The following is a 14,725-nucleotide window of genomic DNA, read 5'->3' as shown; positions in this document are numbered from 1 at the left end:
CGCAGGGTACGTGGTTCGTAGGTGTATGTACCCGCGGGCAGAACCGTGGGTGGAGGTCCACCCGTGGCCCCACCCGCGGGGAACACTTGTGGCGTTGGGCGGGGATTTGTTCCCCGTGATTCTTTTGACTCGGTATTGATGTTTTTACCTCCCGATGTTGTTTTATTAGGCTATTTGTGAGTCTTCTTGATGTTTCGTATGTCTTGAACGGTATGTTAGGAATCCATGTAGGATTTAGTGTCTTGAATCGTGCTAAGGGTCCAACCTTGTGATTCGTTGGGCTACTTACCTGTTTGATAAGCATGCTAGTTTGATGTTGATATGCTAGTGTGTGTGGTTTGTTCCTTCGTATTGAGATTGCCAACTTGTGTTGACAATCATTTGGTGTTGGATTGTGATCCTTTGTTGTTGAGTATGGTCTCATGTCCTTATTGTGATCTCTTGATTGATTCCTATGATATGATCGTATGTTAATCGTTGTACCTTTGTTGATATTTGATTAAGACAATTGTTGAGTCTTAGTCTTCTTGGTAATGATGATGACCTTGTGTGACTATGATTGAGATTGGTGGTTTGTTACTTGAGATTTGCTCACGAGATTGGCGGTTTTGTGATATGATATTTAATGGTACCCTGGCCAGGGTAGCCATAAGGTTGGAACAGGGCATAAGGTTGGAACTATGATACTTGTGACATGTAGTTGTCACTGTGGCATGTAGTTGCCACTATGTGAATGTGAATTCTTTGCTTATGAGCATGTCTTAATGTATTCTACTTTGTGATCAGTAGAATGCATCCTGAGTTGTTTGTCTTTCATGTTTGTTGCTTGTTGTTGTTGTGAGAATGGTGATTCCTTGCTTCCTTTGAGAGTGTTGGATGAGTCTTTGAAGTTGACTTCTCTCTTGGGTTTTGAAATGATATATACTGTATTCCTTTTCAAAATGGTTTTGTTTATACTTATATATTTATATTATTTAACGCGTATTGATGGGTTACTAGCAATATTCACTGACCGGGTGTCATCCCTATGTTATTTTTCCCTTGTTCTACAGGTTTTGAGTAGATAGATGTCTGAGAGCGTTAGACGTGGATCGCTAGATAGATTAGTTGTCCTGTGTAGACGTTATGTTTTGTTGGCCTGTGAGCCTAGTTAGCGGCCTGTGTGCCTTGACACTTTATGTTTTGTTTGAATTGATAGATTTTTCTGCCTGTGCACCTATGTCTGAGATAGGTGTGGCATAACTCGCCCTGATTTTATATAGCTTTCGTTACTTTATGTCTTGATTATTAGATGTTTTCCTATACTTTTAAGTTTTAAAAATGTGGTAAAATCGGAGGTGTTACAAAGGTGATGCTTCCGTCACTGATTATATCGGTCTGGCACAGGTTCTCATTGAGGATTTAACTCTCGCCGGCTGGCACCTTCCGCTTGAAGAACAAAACTTTTACGTATTTCGGGGTTTGCGCCCTGAATTTTGGGGTCTTGTATATTCTCTCAATGTCTGAGGAACACCGGTGAGCCTTCATGAACTCTCGGACCTCCTCAGTGCCGATGAGTTCGTCGTCGGCAGTGGAGGACCGTCGCCGACAGCTTTTTCCGTCTAGAAATCTGGGCAATCTCGTGGCGGTAGTGGCGGCCGTCGCAGGAATAGCGGTGGTCGTAGTCGTGGTAGTAGGAACGACAATCGCCAACCGAAGTGTCAACTTTGTGGAAATTTTGGACACACGGCACATTCGTGTTGCAAACGGTATGAAAATGATCCTACGCAATATCGAAGTCTGGCTGGAGCTCTTCAGTATCTTACTATCACCAGACCAGATTTATCCTTTGCAGTCAATCAACTTTGTCAACACATGCATGCTCCTACGTTCACTCATTTGGAACAAGCCAAACCTGTATTGAGGTATGTCAAAGGGACTCTATCTTATGGTTTACATATCTGAAAATCTGAATACAGAGAATTACATACCTTATCTGACTCAGACTAGGCTGGCTGCCCTGAGGATCGTAAGTCAACCAGTGGTTATGTTGTTTTTCTTGGGTCAAATCTTGTGTCTTGGGTATGCAAGAAGCAAAGAACTGTTGCAAGATCCTTTACGGAGGCTGAATACAAGGGGTTAGCTAATGTTTGTGCTGAAGTGATCTGGGTTATCTCCCTCTTACGTGAGATTGGCATCACTGGGATTTCAGTTCCAAATTTGTGGTGTGATAATCTTGGTGCTACATATCTATGTGTTAATCCTATTTTTCATGCTCGCACTAAATATGTTGAAATTGACTATCATTTTGTGAGAGACAGAGTTGCCAAGGGAGAGATTCAAGTCAACTTTATCTCTACCAAAGATCAACCTGCTGACATATTTACAAAAACTTTAGCAGGTCCTAGGTTTCCTTTTCTTAGAGACAAGCTACAGGTCACATCTGTACCCCGTGCTTGAGGGCGAGTATTAGGACTCTATCTATGTATTTGAGTCTACTTATGATTCTCAATCCTAGTCTCCCTAAGTCTCTTCTTGTATATATACCTAGGTCTTATAATGTTAATACAATTAATTACTGTTAATACAATTCATTATAGTTCTCATCATCTCACATTCCCTTGCAATATCTAAAAACCTTATATGGTGGTTATGTTACATTCCTGGGGGTAAATTACATAACTTGAACCAAACATGGAATCTTATATTACGAGGCAAATATAACCTTGGTTATCTTATATAACCTGAACCAAACGCCTCCTAAGGGTGTGTTTGGTTCGCAAATGGGAATCGGAATCGGAATGAGTATCAAATACTTGGTAATGGTAATGAGTTTTAGTGAAAGTATTTTGCATGTTTGGTAGTAGGATGGAATGAGAATGATTATCAATAATGTTGTTTGGTTATGTATGATTCAATAATGGGAATAAAGATTTTAAAAATACAAGAACACAAAATCAAGACAATTGATTCTAATATAAAGACATCCAAAACACCAATATGAACAAAAATATATATATATATATAAAAGCACTAATCAAAGGGGATGAGAAGGAATAATGGAATGAAAGGGGATGATACCATTATTTTATTTGGGAATGAGTTTTTCAATTAAGGGGGTATTTGAAACCCATAGTAGTGTTCGAAAAATCTATCAACCAAACAATACCAATCGCTTTGAATCTTTGATACCCATTTCTTAGATCAAGTTAAACCTGTCAACCAAGCACACCCCAACTATGATTTTAATTCCAATTCCTAGGGTGTAAATCCATGAACCAAATCCACCCTAAGTATATGATAATTTCCAATCTATTTTTTAATTTGATTTTGGTAATTGAGCTAGCTAGACTTGTTATTGATTGAAGAATGTTTTATTTGATTATTGTGATATTTTTTTAGGTGCACACTGAATAATGTAAAATAAATTGATTTTGGAATACTTAGATTTTTTAAATATTTCAATTAAAAGAAAACGAAAACGAACATCTAGATCTAATTGTTATGTCGTGGAACCATGTCCACCTTGCAAGGTGAACACAGTTTTATGTTTATAATTATTGAACTTTATGTTCATAATTATAAAACTCTATGTTAATAAATTTTGAACTTCATATTCACAATTATTGAACTCTATATTCACAATTACAGAACTCTATGTTCATAATTATAAAATTTTATGTTCATAATTTTTGAACTTCATATTCACAATTATTGAACTCTATATTCACAATTACATAACTCTATGTTCATAATTATTTAACTTTATATTCAAAATTATGACAGTTTTAGAACTTTGTCCATCTTGCAAAGAGGACATGGTTCCACAGCATAATTTGCCCATCTAGATCGGTTTGGGCCAGGTTATTGAGATTTTAATAAAGATGAATTTAATTTGTCGGACTCCAATCACTAAAACCCATGTTGGTGGGCTGATAAAAGCAAACGAAAATAAATAAAATGTCCATATTGATTCATTTATTATTTTCTTTATTCGTAGAGACAACAGTGGATATTACATCTTCAGTACAAGTGGCTTCTTCCAATACTATGGCATCATCAACACGATGCATGCATTAAATATACTCGTAAGAACTTAGAATATTGCTCCATGCATGCATAATACTCGTAAGAATTTAGAATAACTTTGTTTAAAGCAGGTTTGAAACCTTGGGGGGAGGGGGTGGTTTTGCTGCAGCTGCCTTGGGTGGAGGTGGTGGTTTGGTTGCGGCTGCCTTGGGAGGAGGGGCGGTTTGGCTGCACCTACCTTGGGTGGAGGGGGTGGTTTGGCTCCGGCTGCCTTGGGCGGAGGGGGTGGCTTGGCTGCTGCTACCTTGGGTGGAGGGGGTGGTTTGGCTGCTACTACCTTGGATGGAGGGGGTTTAGCTGCAGCTTCCTTGGGAGGAGGGGGTGGTTTGGCTGCGGCTACCTTGGGTAGAGGGGGTGGTATTTTGGCTACCTTGGGTGGAGGGGGCGGTTTAGCTGCAGCTGCCTTCAGAGGAGGTGGTTTTGCTGCAGCTACCTTCGGTGGAGGAGGTGGTTTGGCCGCTGCTACCTTGGGTGGAGGGGGTGGTTTTGCTGCGGCTGCCTTGGGTGGTGGGGGCGGTTTAGCTGCAGCTGCCTTCGGAGGAGGTGGCTTGGCTACGCCTGCCTTTGGTGGAGGGGGTGGTTTGGCTGCGACTGCCTTCGGAGGAGGTGGTTTGGCTGCACCGACCTTTGGTAGAGGGGGTGGTTTTGCAGCAGCTACCTTCAGAGAAGGTGGTTTTGCTGCGGCTGCCTTGGGTGGAGGCGGCGGTTTAGCTGCAGTTGCCTTCGGAGGAGGTGGTTTGGCTGCGCCTACCTTAGGTGGAGGGGGTGGTTTTGCTGCGACTGGCTTATGTGGGGGAGGTGGTAGTGGATCCGAGGGTAAGGCCAATACCTTGAGAGCTGGTGCGGGAGGAGGGGGTGGAGGAGGTTTAGGCTTTGCTTCGGGAGGAATAGAAGGTGGAGGAGGTTTAGGTTTAGGCTTTTCCACGGAAGGTGCGGGAGGATGGGGTGGAGGAGGTTTAGGCTTTGCTTCGGGAGGAATAGAAGGTGGAGGAGGTGGAGGAGGTTTAGGTTTAGGCTTTTCCACGGAAGGTGCGGGAGGAGGGGGTGGAGGAGGTTTAGGTTTTGCTTCGGGAGGAATAGAAGGTGGAGGAGGTGGAGGAGGTTTAGGTTTAGGCTTTGCCACGGAAGGTGCGGGAGGAGGGGGTGGAGAAGGTTTAGGCTTTGCCACGGCAGGTGCGGGAGGAGGGGGTGGAAGAGGTTTAGGCTTTGCTTCGGGAGGAATAGAAGGTGGAGGAGGTGGAGGAGGTTTAGGTTTAGGCTTTTCCACGGAAGGTGCGGGAGGAGGGGGTGGAGGAGGTTTAGGCTTTGCTTCGGGAGGAATAGAAGGTGGAGGAGGTGGGGGAGGTTTAGGTTTAGGCTTTTCCACGGAAGGTGCGGGAGGAGGGGGTGGAGGAGGTTTAGGTTTTGCTTCGGGAGGAATAGAAGGTGGAGGAGGTTTAGGTTTAGGCTTTTCCACGGAAGGTGCGGGAGGAGGGGGTGGAGGAGGTTTAGGTTTTGCTTCGGGAGGAATAGAAGGTGGAGGAGGTGAAGGAGGTTTAGGTTTAGGCTTTGCCACGGAAGGTGCGGGAGGAGGGGGTGGAGAAGGTTTAGGCTTTGCCACGGTAGGTGCGGGAGGAGGGGGTGGAGGAGGTTTAGGCTTTGCTTCGGGAGGAATAGAAGGTGGAAGAGGTGGAGGAGGTTTAGGTTTAGGCTTTTCCACGGAAGGTGCGGGAGGAGGGGGTGGAGGAGGTTTAGGCTTTGCTTCGGGAGGAATAGAAGGTGGAGGAGGTGGAGGAGGTTTAGGTTTAGGCTTTGCCACGGCAAGTGCAGGAGGAGGCGGTGGAGGAGGTTTAGGCTTTGCTTCGGGAGGAGGAGAAGGTGGAGGAGGTTTAGGTTTAGGCTTTGCTGCGGGTTGCATTTCAAAACCTTGTGTCAAATTATCACTTACACTCTCACCATTCTCCCCGGTAACCACTATAAATGAAGATCCAACAAGCAGCACAATAACCCAGAGGTTAGCCAACACCAGAAAACCCTTTGTTCCCTGGAAAATACCCATCTTTGCTTGGCTACCCACTTTATCTTCTTCACTTCACTCACTTACATAAAAACCCTGCATGCAAAACCAGTATTTATAGCACTCCCAAGACCCTCATACATAACCATAATAACCAACGTCCCATACACCTTTATTACCAATCCAACCTGGACAACAAAAAATATCTCCACGTGAACAAATAACAATATAAAAAATCTGTTTCAGTCACATGTAGTTCCAAAGATACGTGCAGAAATTCTACATATATTACTACAAACGATGATAGTTGTTTACATGTATGTCCTTCTCCATAAATGAGGTTTGTTAGAAGTAATGTTTGGGAAAGGATAAACAGTTTGGAACACTAGTATGTATTAAGATAGGTTGGTGTGATAGGAGCCCTTAGCTGTACGTGAGACTCTACAAGGAAACTAAACATACAGATCAGATCAGGTGGGGGGTTATGTTAATGTCGTCTATGTTATTTTGCGCATACGTACAAGGTTTCCAACGACGTTGTCTATGTTCGGGGTGTTTGTTTCATCACTTTCCAGGGGGGATTTAAATTGATGCAATTGAAGTATATATTTCTTCATTTTTTAATACTTCTGAATTAGATTCATTACACCGTCTGTTCACTTTTCTTTGTTAAACGCCTGCATTTTCACTTTTAATTTGTACTTGGGTAAACTATTTGACCATGCCAAAATATTATATATGAAAATTAGTAACCACATCTTAGAACTTAAGTGGATGAAATGTGATTCTAAACATATTTATCTCCCCCTTTCTCCTTCTTCCTCCATTTCTTTCTCTTCATATTGAAGATGCCCTTATAAATATTTCGGAGTATGTTTTTAAGGACGAGTAATGCTATACATGGCTCCTATATTTTCTCTCCAATTTTTTTTTTTTTTTAAATTAGTGGTGGATTTGCTAATTCATAAGCACCTGATGAGTGATGAATAGAGGTTACATTAGGAGAGGAAAAAATCATTTTTAAGGCCATTTGTTTGTTTCCCGTCATTTCAATTCTTGGAAAAAATAATTGATGAAAATTATATTGTTGTACATAAATATGTGTGGACATTACGTACTATAGGTATTATATTATGATAATGACTCTTCATCCTTATTGATTTATAGTTAGAGTTCTACTACATGTATTATATTCTCAAATCCTACGCCTTCAAATTTACTCCCTGATATGGCGGGCTCTGATGAGTTATTTTCTCCATGTGAACCTATAACATGAGTTATTTTCTCCATGTGAACCTATAACATGAGTTATTTTCTCCATGTGAACCTATAACAATTCAACATGTGATAGTGTTTGGCCTTGACTTTTATTGATTGTCATGACATGAATTTTGGAGAACAATAGAAGTTGTTAATGCCATTCGTGGGCATAATTTGAATTTCCCCAAAACCTGATCTGCATCTTCCAAAACCCGATCTGCCAACCTAGTAATCTACAAACCGAATCACAACTCAAATAGGTTTGGCCTTCAGCAAAGTAGCACGATTTTGAAGGTAGTCCAACTCAGTGATACTAGTACCACATCCAGAGTTGGTGTCATTGTTCAGATTCACCGTCACTTGAATTACCAACCACTCCATCACCACGAAGATTCACCGTCACTTGAATTACCAACCACTCCAATCACTTGAATTACCAACCACTCCATCACCACGAAGTCCAGTCACTTGAATTACCAACCACTCCATCACCACGAAGATTCTTTGTTAACCTTAAAACTTCTCGCTGCCCCCACAATATCTTGCCTTCTGGTAAAATTTGCCGGAAATCTCCACCAAAAACTTCTTGAGGAGAATACATCATCTCATAGCCAGATTTTAGAGCGGGGGCAAGATGGGCAACAACACAAGGCCTCAATAATTAGGACCTAATTAATTAATTGATCAAGCTTCAATAATTAAGACCTAATTAATTAATTGAGCATGACAAAACCATTATGTAACATATATTTTACGATATTAGTTTTAAAGATTATACAGTTAGTTAGTAGGGCTTCATTTATTATACACTTAGTTAGTAGGGCTTCACTTATTTATAAGAACGGGTGTCCAAATATCCGAAAACTGGCCTGATCATCTCATCTAATTTCATAACACGTCAGTGCTCCTCTGTATCTCCGGTGAACTAACAAGCCGCCATCAAACTGGGACGAAGAACCCTGAGAAAACTACGATATGATGATCTAGGATGGTTGTTCCCTTCCGTCCGTTGAATTTTTGTAAGGCCGGGTTGATTTGGGAAAAGCAGGTCTGTATGTAGCAGCCGAGAATGAGTCGTTGATTTCACACTCTTCTATTCTACAAACGGTGGATGATTTGTTGACAAGATTATATTGTTAAGAAGATCTTGAACGAGAGAAAAGATGAGAGGAGGTGGGGGATTGAAATTAAAGCGGTTACGTTGCGGCGGAGATAGGCCGGCCGGTCACGTCAGCGATAGGAAGAGACTAAACGAATTGAAGCTTTGGACTCGCGATATGATAATAACATCAAAGTCTCCGATGTGCAGTGGAATTCTGATGACACACCATGAATTGAAATTGGTGATGACTAGCTACATCCTAGATTACAATTTCTTTGTGAATGACTTTTGGTCTCTCGATCTCAGGTTAATGTTAATTAATACCTGAAACCCTAGCTAGGCTGCTCTTTTAAGAATGTGCCCAGGTTAATACCTATAGAGTTAATACTAATGGACTCATTAATTAAAACTGAAACCCTAGGGCTACTAGGCTCTTTTAGGAATGGACCGGTTAATAGTTAAAAATGAAACCCTAGGGCTCTTTTAGGAATGGAAAACCCTAGGTCGGTATTTTAGGAATCCCATTAGGTTAATAGTTAACAAATGTATAAATAGTTGATCAAGGGAAAAGAATCTCACTTTGCTCACGGGACAGGTGACTGCATCCGATCCTTTTGGTTCGTTCATCTCGATCTAAATTTCTTTGTGAATCACTTTTCAAATGTTTCTATTTTTTTATTTTATTTTTTCATTTATGCATGCAGTTCATTGAACTCTCTGGGGATGGATCTTATGGGCGGATCATCAGACCCTCCAGCAGCTTTTCAAAATTCTGAAAAGGAAACACGATTAACCAAACCATCTGTTCAGGTAGTTACGTTGAGGAATCACAAGTTTATTGTTTAATCATACACTATATATACAAGTAGTCACCGTTTCTGCAAAAACGCAATCATATATATATGTTTGTTCTTTAACTTTTGAATGATGATATTTTCGAATTATGTTTTGATTTCTACTTTTGGCATACATACGAATTGTGGATGTGAACTATTAGGATTATTATAAGTAGTTTATTTTCACATCGAGTACGTTTTTAGTGTCGTCTCACATGAAAAAGCTTATCCAAATGCTTAGGAAGGGGATTGGAGTTCTGAAGAAAGTCGAAACAGTGGGAAAGGGAACACGATGGCAATGGCGGATTCAGGTGCTTGTATGCATCATCTAAACTATCAATGAATTAATTTCCCAAAACTCAGGATCGATCCGATCTTTTCCTTCAATTCCCAGTCATTCTACTTCTATATATGTTCTCAGCTTTCTTAATTATATTCAAATGTATACTTATTTCAGCAGCTGCCACTGACAATAGTGGCATCAATGGTGGAGACACTTCCCAGAAGTTTGCAAACATGCCCTCTCTCGATGAAACGGACTGCCTTTCCGACGTTGATGATGTTGATGTGTGTGAATATGATCGAGTTTGCATACCCTTATTTATTTTATAATGCAGAATTTGGTCTTTATGGTTACTTCTTTTGTGTGTATATTTCAATATGAAGGTGAGTTGCTATATTTGTACTGAAGAGGAGAGAAGACTAAAGAGACTTATTTGGGAAGAATATAACAAACAATATTTTCAGGTAATCAATGCTTCTGCTTATATGCTAGCTTCAGATGTATAAGCCACAGATTCAACCCACTGAGGTTATTAAATCACTTACCACATATATATATATATAAATGTTACTTTGCAGGAGCAAGCAGCTAAAGAAGCAGCAGTTGGTGCTGCTGCCGCTTTAAACAATCTCAATCTTGATGGGATTTCAGATAGATGAACTCTAATCATACATTGATATTTGCATGTCAATTATTCCTTTTTTATTTCAAATTTTGAATACATATTAACACGCAAAAAAACTTTTTCCAAACTTTATTCCTTTATTAATCTAACTTCTTTATTCGTAGAGACACTACATCATTACAACAAGTCTACAACGTAAGTTCTTCAATACTATGACACCATCAACCCAAAATAAACAAACAAACAAAAAAAGAAGATTAATCCTCAGAAATTAGCTAGAACAACGCTACAACGTAACATAATGCATGCATGGGTGTCATCAACGTGGGCAAAGAACCTTCTTGGAAGGTTCGAATGCGAAAGGGCCGACGGTGTAGAGGTTGTACGGCGCTGGTAGTTTGAGTGGAGTGGGGATCAACGGAGCTCCGTCTTTGCCAAGTTTGTAGTTGGTCTTCTCACTGCATTGGCTCAAGGGTGATTTGACCAAATACACCTTGCACTTTCTGTACCCTGCGCTGCTCACTATCTTTGGCATGTAGAACAAGAAGAACCCATTCTTGTCCGTCTTTGTGGTCACAGATAGATGGTACTTTGTGTTGTTGCATGCTAGTTTCACTACAGCTCCTGTTGTATATATAACATTTAAAAGTATTGATTAACACATTAGTATGAACTATATATATAGTCTAATCTCGCAAGATGTAGATACTAGCAATCTTATGTAAAAAGTATAATTAAGAAGTGTAAAATCAAGAGTGTGAGATTAACCCTAGTCCACTTGGTAAATAGTTGACTTAATAACTACAATGTTAAGTGGAGATTTGAGCCATTACCTATATACGAGCAACACTTAGACTTATTTACTGGTCATTTGTTAACTAGCCAGTTACACACTCAAGTAGTGGTTGCGCATTTCCCTTTCTAACAAAAAAAAAAGTGGGATTAACTAACCTTTGATAGGTTTAGCTTTGTAGAGGTTATCAACACCCTTATACTTGCAAGATTTGCAGTAAACAAGCCCACGTACAGCTATGGGTTTCTTTGGAACTGTGGGAGATGGTGGTGGTGGTGGCGGTGGTGAGTGGTGGATGGGTGGAGGGGGAGTGTGAGCCTTGGGAGGAGGCGGTGGTGGGTGAGCCGGAGCCTTTGGAGGAGGGGGCAGTGATGGGTGAGCCGGTGCCTTTGGAGGAGGGGGCAGTGATGGGTGAGCCGGTGCCTTTGGAGGAGGGGGCAGTGATGGGTGAACCGGTGCCTTTGGAGGCGGAGATGAGGGGTGGGTGGGAGGCTTTGGAGGCGGTGGTGGAGGAGGAAGTGGTGAGGGGGCAGGCGCGAGAGGGTGTTTGTGGCGGTGGTGGCGGTGCTTGTGCGGCGGCTTATTAGGCGACGGGACCGGAGGCAATGAGGTGCTCGGCGGTTGTGCAATGTTGTTAGTGCTTAGAATGTCATCGTTTAGGGCAAGCACTGTGAAGGATGAGGCAATAAGCACAAGAAAAGAGATGTGTAGAAGGGCCCTACTTCCCATCTTTCCTAATTCCTAGTTCAACTGATCACTTCCAAAACCCTACAAAGGGAACGTATTTATAGCAGTTTGAAGAGATAGATGCATGAAAAATAAGTCAAAAGTTGGGATTGGAATATTAAGAATGGAAGCATTAGATGTGGCACAGTAGAAGGAAACTCACATGCAGATCAGAGATTCGATATTTTCTTATTCTGATCTTCATGCACATTTTACCCAGGCTAGTAATTATAGTACTTAGCTTCCTCCCTCACTTAACTTAATCCTCTTCAATATAACTTAAACCTGCAGAAAGAGACAGTCTGGATTTCTGGATCCATGGAAGAGTGTCTTCCAAGCTAAGCCACGTACCATCCCTGATCTGCCTCCTTTCAAATGCAAATTTTTCTACTCCCTATTTGTTAAGGGAACAATCAAAATCTTTTCACTTTAAACAACAATTTGTTTATATTTTCAGGGATTTTTTTTTTAAAATAAAATTTATGCAACACTACTTAGCTTGCAAATTAAAGAGAGAGGATTTAGCTACCGTTGTCATTTGAAGGTGTGTACGGTTCTCCATAACTACTATCTAAGAATGTGTATAAGTACAAGATAAATTCTGCTTAATCGCCCCAGCTTAATTAGCTCATTGGTTCAATAGGTAATATTTAGGCTCATATCTAATTAGTAAATTAAGTTTTATTGTGATGGGAGAGATGGGAGCTGGCATACATGGAAAGAAGATAATATAATCCATTGGGATTTAATGATCACAAGTTTAATTAATAACCACTATATCACGTGTTCTTCATCCCAAAGTCATTCCTAGCTCCCCAATCCACAATTTTAATTAATAATTTGCTATATAAAAGTTATGATAATGTCGAGAAGGATGTAAAAAAATTTTAACCTTTCATGTTGTAAAATAAAAATATGATTATTAAAAATAAAATTTAATTTCTAAAAAAAAAAGTCAAAAGAAACCTAGATTTAAACCCCTATATCTTTTACCGCACATAAATGTATTAACTTTCTTCCCCCTCACTTTGAGATATCGCTGGTTACAGTGTGACCAGCCACACTGTGACCAGCGAGACTCGATCCCTTATCATTCTTCATAAACTTCACCCCTATAACCAGTTGAGCTGTCCATGCAAACAACATATCAACTTTATAATTATGAAACTAGAAGACAATAATATTTAATTTATATGTATTTAAAAATTATTTACAAATTTATACTTATTTTTTTTAATATATTTATATATTTTCTCACATTTAATGTCATACACTTGTAAAGTATCATTTTTTTCATATTCCATGATTCATTTCTTATTTTTTAAAATTTTTAAATTTTCTTTTTACTTTTGTGCTACCAAGATAAAAGCAGAATGATATAGGAGGAATATATGGAGCCATTCTTTCACAAAATAAAAGAATAAAAAGGGAAAATGACACTTTTTCCCCCTGAGTTATATACTTATAGTACTTTTTCTCTCTGAATTATTTAAGTGACTCTTTTTTCCCCTGAAATGTTAAATGGACATATTTACCCTTAAAATAAATATTTAAAATAAATAATTCATTTATTTTTCTTCTCCAACAAATTATTACTATAATTTGGTTCAAACCAAACAGATACTATAGCAACCAAACCAAAATATTCCAATTACAATTTATGATCAAAACGCGATATTTAGAGTTTATTAAAATCGCGAACCGGAATGGTCGGTTCATGTTCCGAATTGAAAAAATAAAATACATTTATTGTTGAATTTAGACTATTTTAAAATAAAAAATAAAATTTTAAAATAAAGACGGTTCAAAATTGTGAATCGGATCCGGAACCGCCGGTTCATGGTTCATGATCCAGTTTTTTTTAATTCTTAAATTTAATAAATTGAAATTCAAATATTGGGTTCTAGATCTGAATCATAACCGAAAACTTTTAATTCGATTGCTATAGTGTCTGGTTCAGTTCGAACCGAACCGTGGTAATCGCTACATATACGCAATAATTAGTTGGAGAAGTCAAATAAATAAAATGTTTACTTTAAGGGTAGAAATGTCAATTTAATATATTAGGGGGAAAAACCACCACTTTTAAAATAATTGAGGGGGCTAATGTGCTTACATAAATAATTGAGGGGAAAAAAGTGCTATAAATATATAACTTAGGGGGAAAAAGTGTCATTTTCCTGAATAAAAAAAAAATGGAGCCATTAATTATTAATGAACTTAGATCCCGCAGTGTGTTTGGGAATTCTTTGACTTATTGCATCGATCGCAAGAATTGCCGACTGTTACATTATTTCAATCGAGGATCTAGGTAACTGGTCTATATTAAATTTGGGATCCCCAGTTTTTTTTTTTAATTTTTTTTATTATAAATTGTTGGACCAAATGGGCCTCTAATTTCAGTCCATATATGAGTATATGAACATGGTATATCCAAATTAACATTTTCAGGCCGGAACTATAGTCTAATACCTTCTAGCTCCGAAATAACTTAACCCAGACTCGACAATCGATATACCGTGGACCAGGGTCCATAGTTCAAAATGATATAGTTTTGAATTTTAATTTTGACGGTGATTGTTTATTCTTTAATTTATGTTATATAATTTTTTTTAAATACTGTAAAGTATGTGTATGTGTCTTGTGTTATGCATTTCTGTATCTCATGTTGTGCAATTCTGTACCTTAAGCGTATGGATTCTGTACTTGAAATAAAGTAAATATAACATGCACTTTTGCATCTTATGTTGTGCATTTTTGGTCTTATGTTATGCAATCATGTACCTTAAGAATATTGATTCTGTACCTGAAGTAAAGTAAATATAAAACATGTATATGTGTCTTGTGTTATGTGTTACTGTGTTTCATGTTATACAATTCTGTACCTCAAGCATATGTATTATGTACCTGAAATAGATTAGTAGTTGTGTAGCACACAACATATAGCGTGTCTTTTATTTTACGAATTTATGTCTTGTATTATTAAATTATGTGCTTTTAGGACAAATATTATCTACATAAATCACATTTGAGAAT

The 14,725-nt window shown here is 39.0% G+C and overlaps 3 protein-coding genes across 3 annotated transcripts; 2 read left to right on the top strand and 1 right to left on the bottom strand.

Moving 5' to 3' along the window:
* The first annotated feature begins 1,906 nt into the window (after window positions 1-1,906).
* Window positions 1,907-6,187, top strand: LOC109158718 (glycine-rich cell wall structural protein 1.8-like). Its single transcript, XM_019306616.1, has 6 exons — window positions 1,907-2,008; window positions 2,071-2,387; window positions 4,140-4,192; window positions 4,450-4,611; window positions 4,642-4,977; window positions 5,023-6,187. The coding sequence occupies exons 1-6, from the start codon at window positions 1,907-1,909 to the stop codon at window positions 6,153-6,155; spliced, it is 2,103 nt and encodes a 700-aa protein (XP_019162161.1). The 3' UTR covers window positions 6,156-6,187.
* Window positions 6,188-9,001: 2,814 nt separating this feature from the next.
* On the top strand, window positions 9,002-9,949 carry LOC109158655. Its single transcript, XM_019306547.1, has 4 exons — window positions 9,002-9,043; window positions 9,131-9,236; window positions 9,504-9,579; window positions 9,720-9,949. The coding sequence occupies exons 2-4, from the start codon at window positions 9,150-9,152 to the stop codon at window positions 9,872-9,874; spliced, it is 318 nt and encodes a 105-aa protein (XP_019162092.1). The 5' UTR covers window positions 9,002-9,043; window positions 9,131-9,149; the 3' UTR covers window positions 9,875-9,949.
* Window positions 9,950-10,298: 349 nt separating this feature from the next.
* On the bottom strand, window positions 10,299-11,692 carry LOC109158717 (non-classical arabinogalactan protein 30-like). Its single transcript, XM_019306615.1, has 2 exons — window positions 11,122-11,692; window positions 10,299-10,794 (listed from the first exon to the last, which is right to left on the bottom strand). The coding sequence occupies exons 1-2, from the start codon at window positions 11,690-11,692 to the stop codon at window positions 10,490-10,492; spliced, it is 876 nt and encodes a 291-aa protein (XP_019162160.1). The 3' UTR covers window positions 10,299-10,489.
* Window positions 11,693-14,725: the final 3,033 nt, after the last annotated feature.

The sequence above is a fragment of the Ipomoea nil genome, unplaced genomic scaffold (genome assembly GCF_001879475.1).
Source record: "Ipomoea nil cultivar Tokyo-kokei standard unplaced genomic scaffold, Asagao_1.1 scaffold2826, whole genome shotgun sequence".
NCBI lineage: Eukaryota > Viridiplantae > Streptophyta > Magnoliopsida > Solanales > Convolvulaceae > Ipomoea > Ipomoea nil.
The sequence above is the reverse complement of the archived record's forward strand: the minus strand, read 5'-3'. Positions and strand labels throughout refer to the sequence as shown.

What these genes read in the sequence shown, in the direction of transcription:
- LOC109158718 (XM_019306616.1), top strand. Translation starts at nt 1,907, where the DNA reads ATGTCAAAGGGACTCTATCTTATGGTTTACATATCTGAAAATCTGAAT. An exon ending in GGCTGGCTGCCCTGAGGATC is followed by an intron (nt 2,009 to 2,070) that starts GTAAGTCAACCA and finishes TGGGTATGCAAG; the next exon opens with AAGCAAAGAACTGTTGCAAG. An exon ending in AAAACTTTAGCAGGTCCTAG is followed by an intron (nt 2,388 to 4,139) that starts GTTTCCTTTTCT and finishes TGTTTAAAGCAG; the next exon opens with GTTTGAAACCTTGGGGGGAG.
- LOC109158655 (XM_019306547.1), top strand. Translation starts at nt 9,150, where the DNA reads ATGGATCTTATGGGCGGATCATCAGACCCTCCAGCAGCTTTTCAAAAT. An exon ending in TAACCAAACCATCTGTTCAG is followed by an intron (nt 9,237 to 9,503) that starts GTAGTTACGTTG and finishes CCAAATGCTTAG; the next exon opens with GAAGGGGATTGGAGTTCTGA. An exon ending in AATGGCGGATTCAGGTGCTT is followed by an intron (nt 9,580 to 9,719) that starts GTATGCATCATC and finishes TACTTATTTCAG; the next exon opens with CAGCTGCCACTGACAATAGT.
- LOC109158717 (XM_019306615.1), bottom strand. Translation starts at nt 11,692, where the DNA reads ATGGGAAGTAGGGCCCTTCTACACATCTCTTTTCTTGTGCTTATTGCC. An exon ending in CAAAGCTAAACCTATCAAAG is followed by an intron (nt 10,795 to 11,121) that starts GTTAGTTAATCC and finishes TATATACAACAG; the next exon opens with GAGCTGTAGTGAAACTAGCA.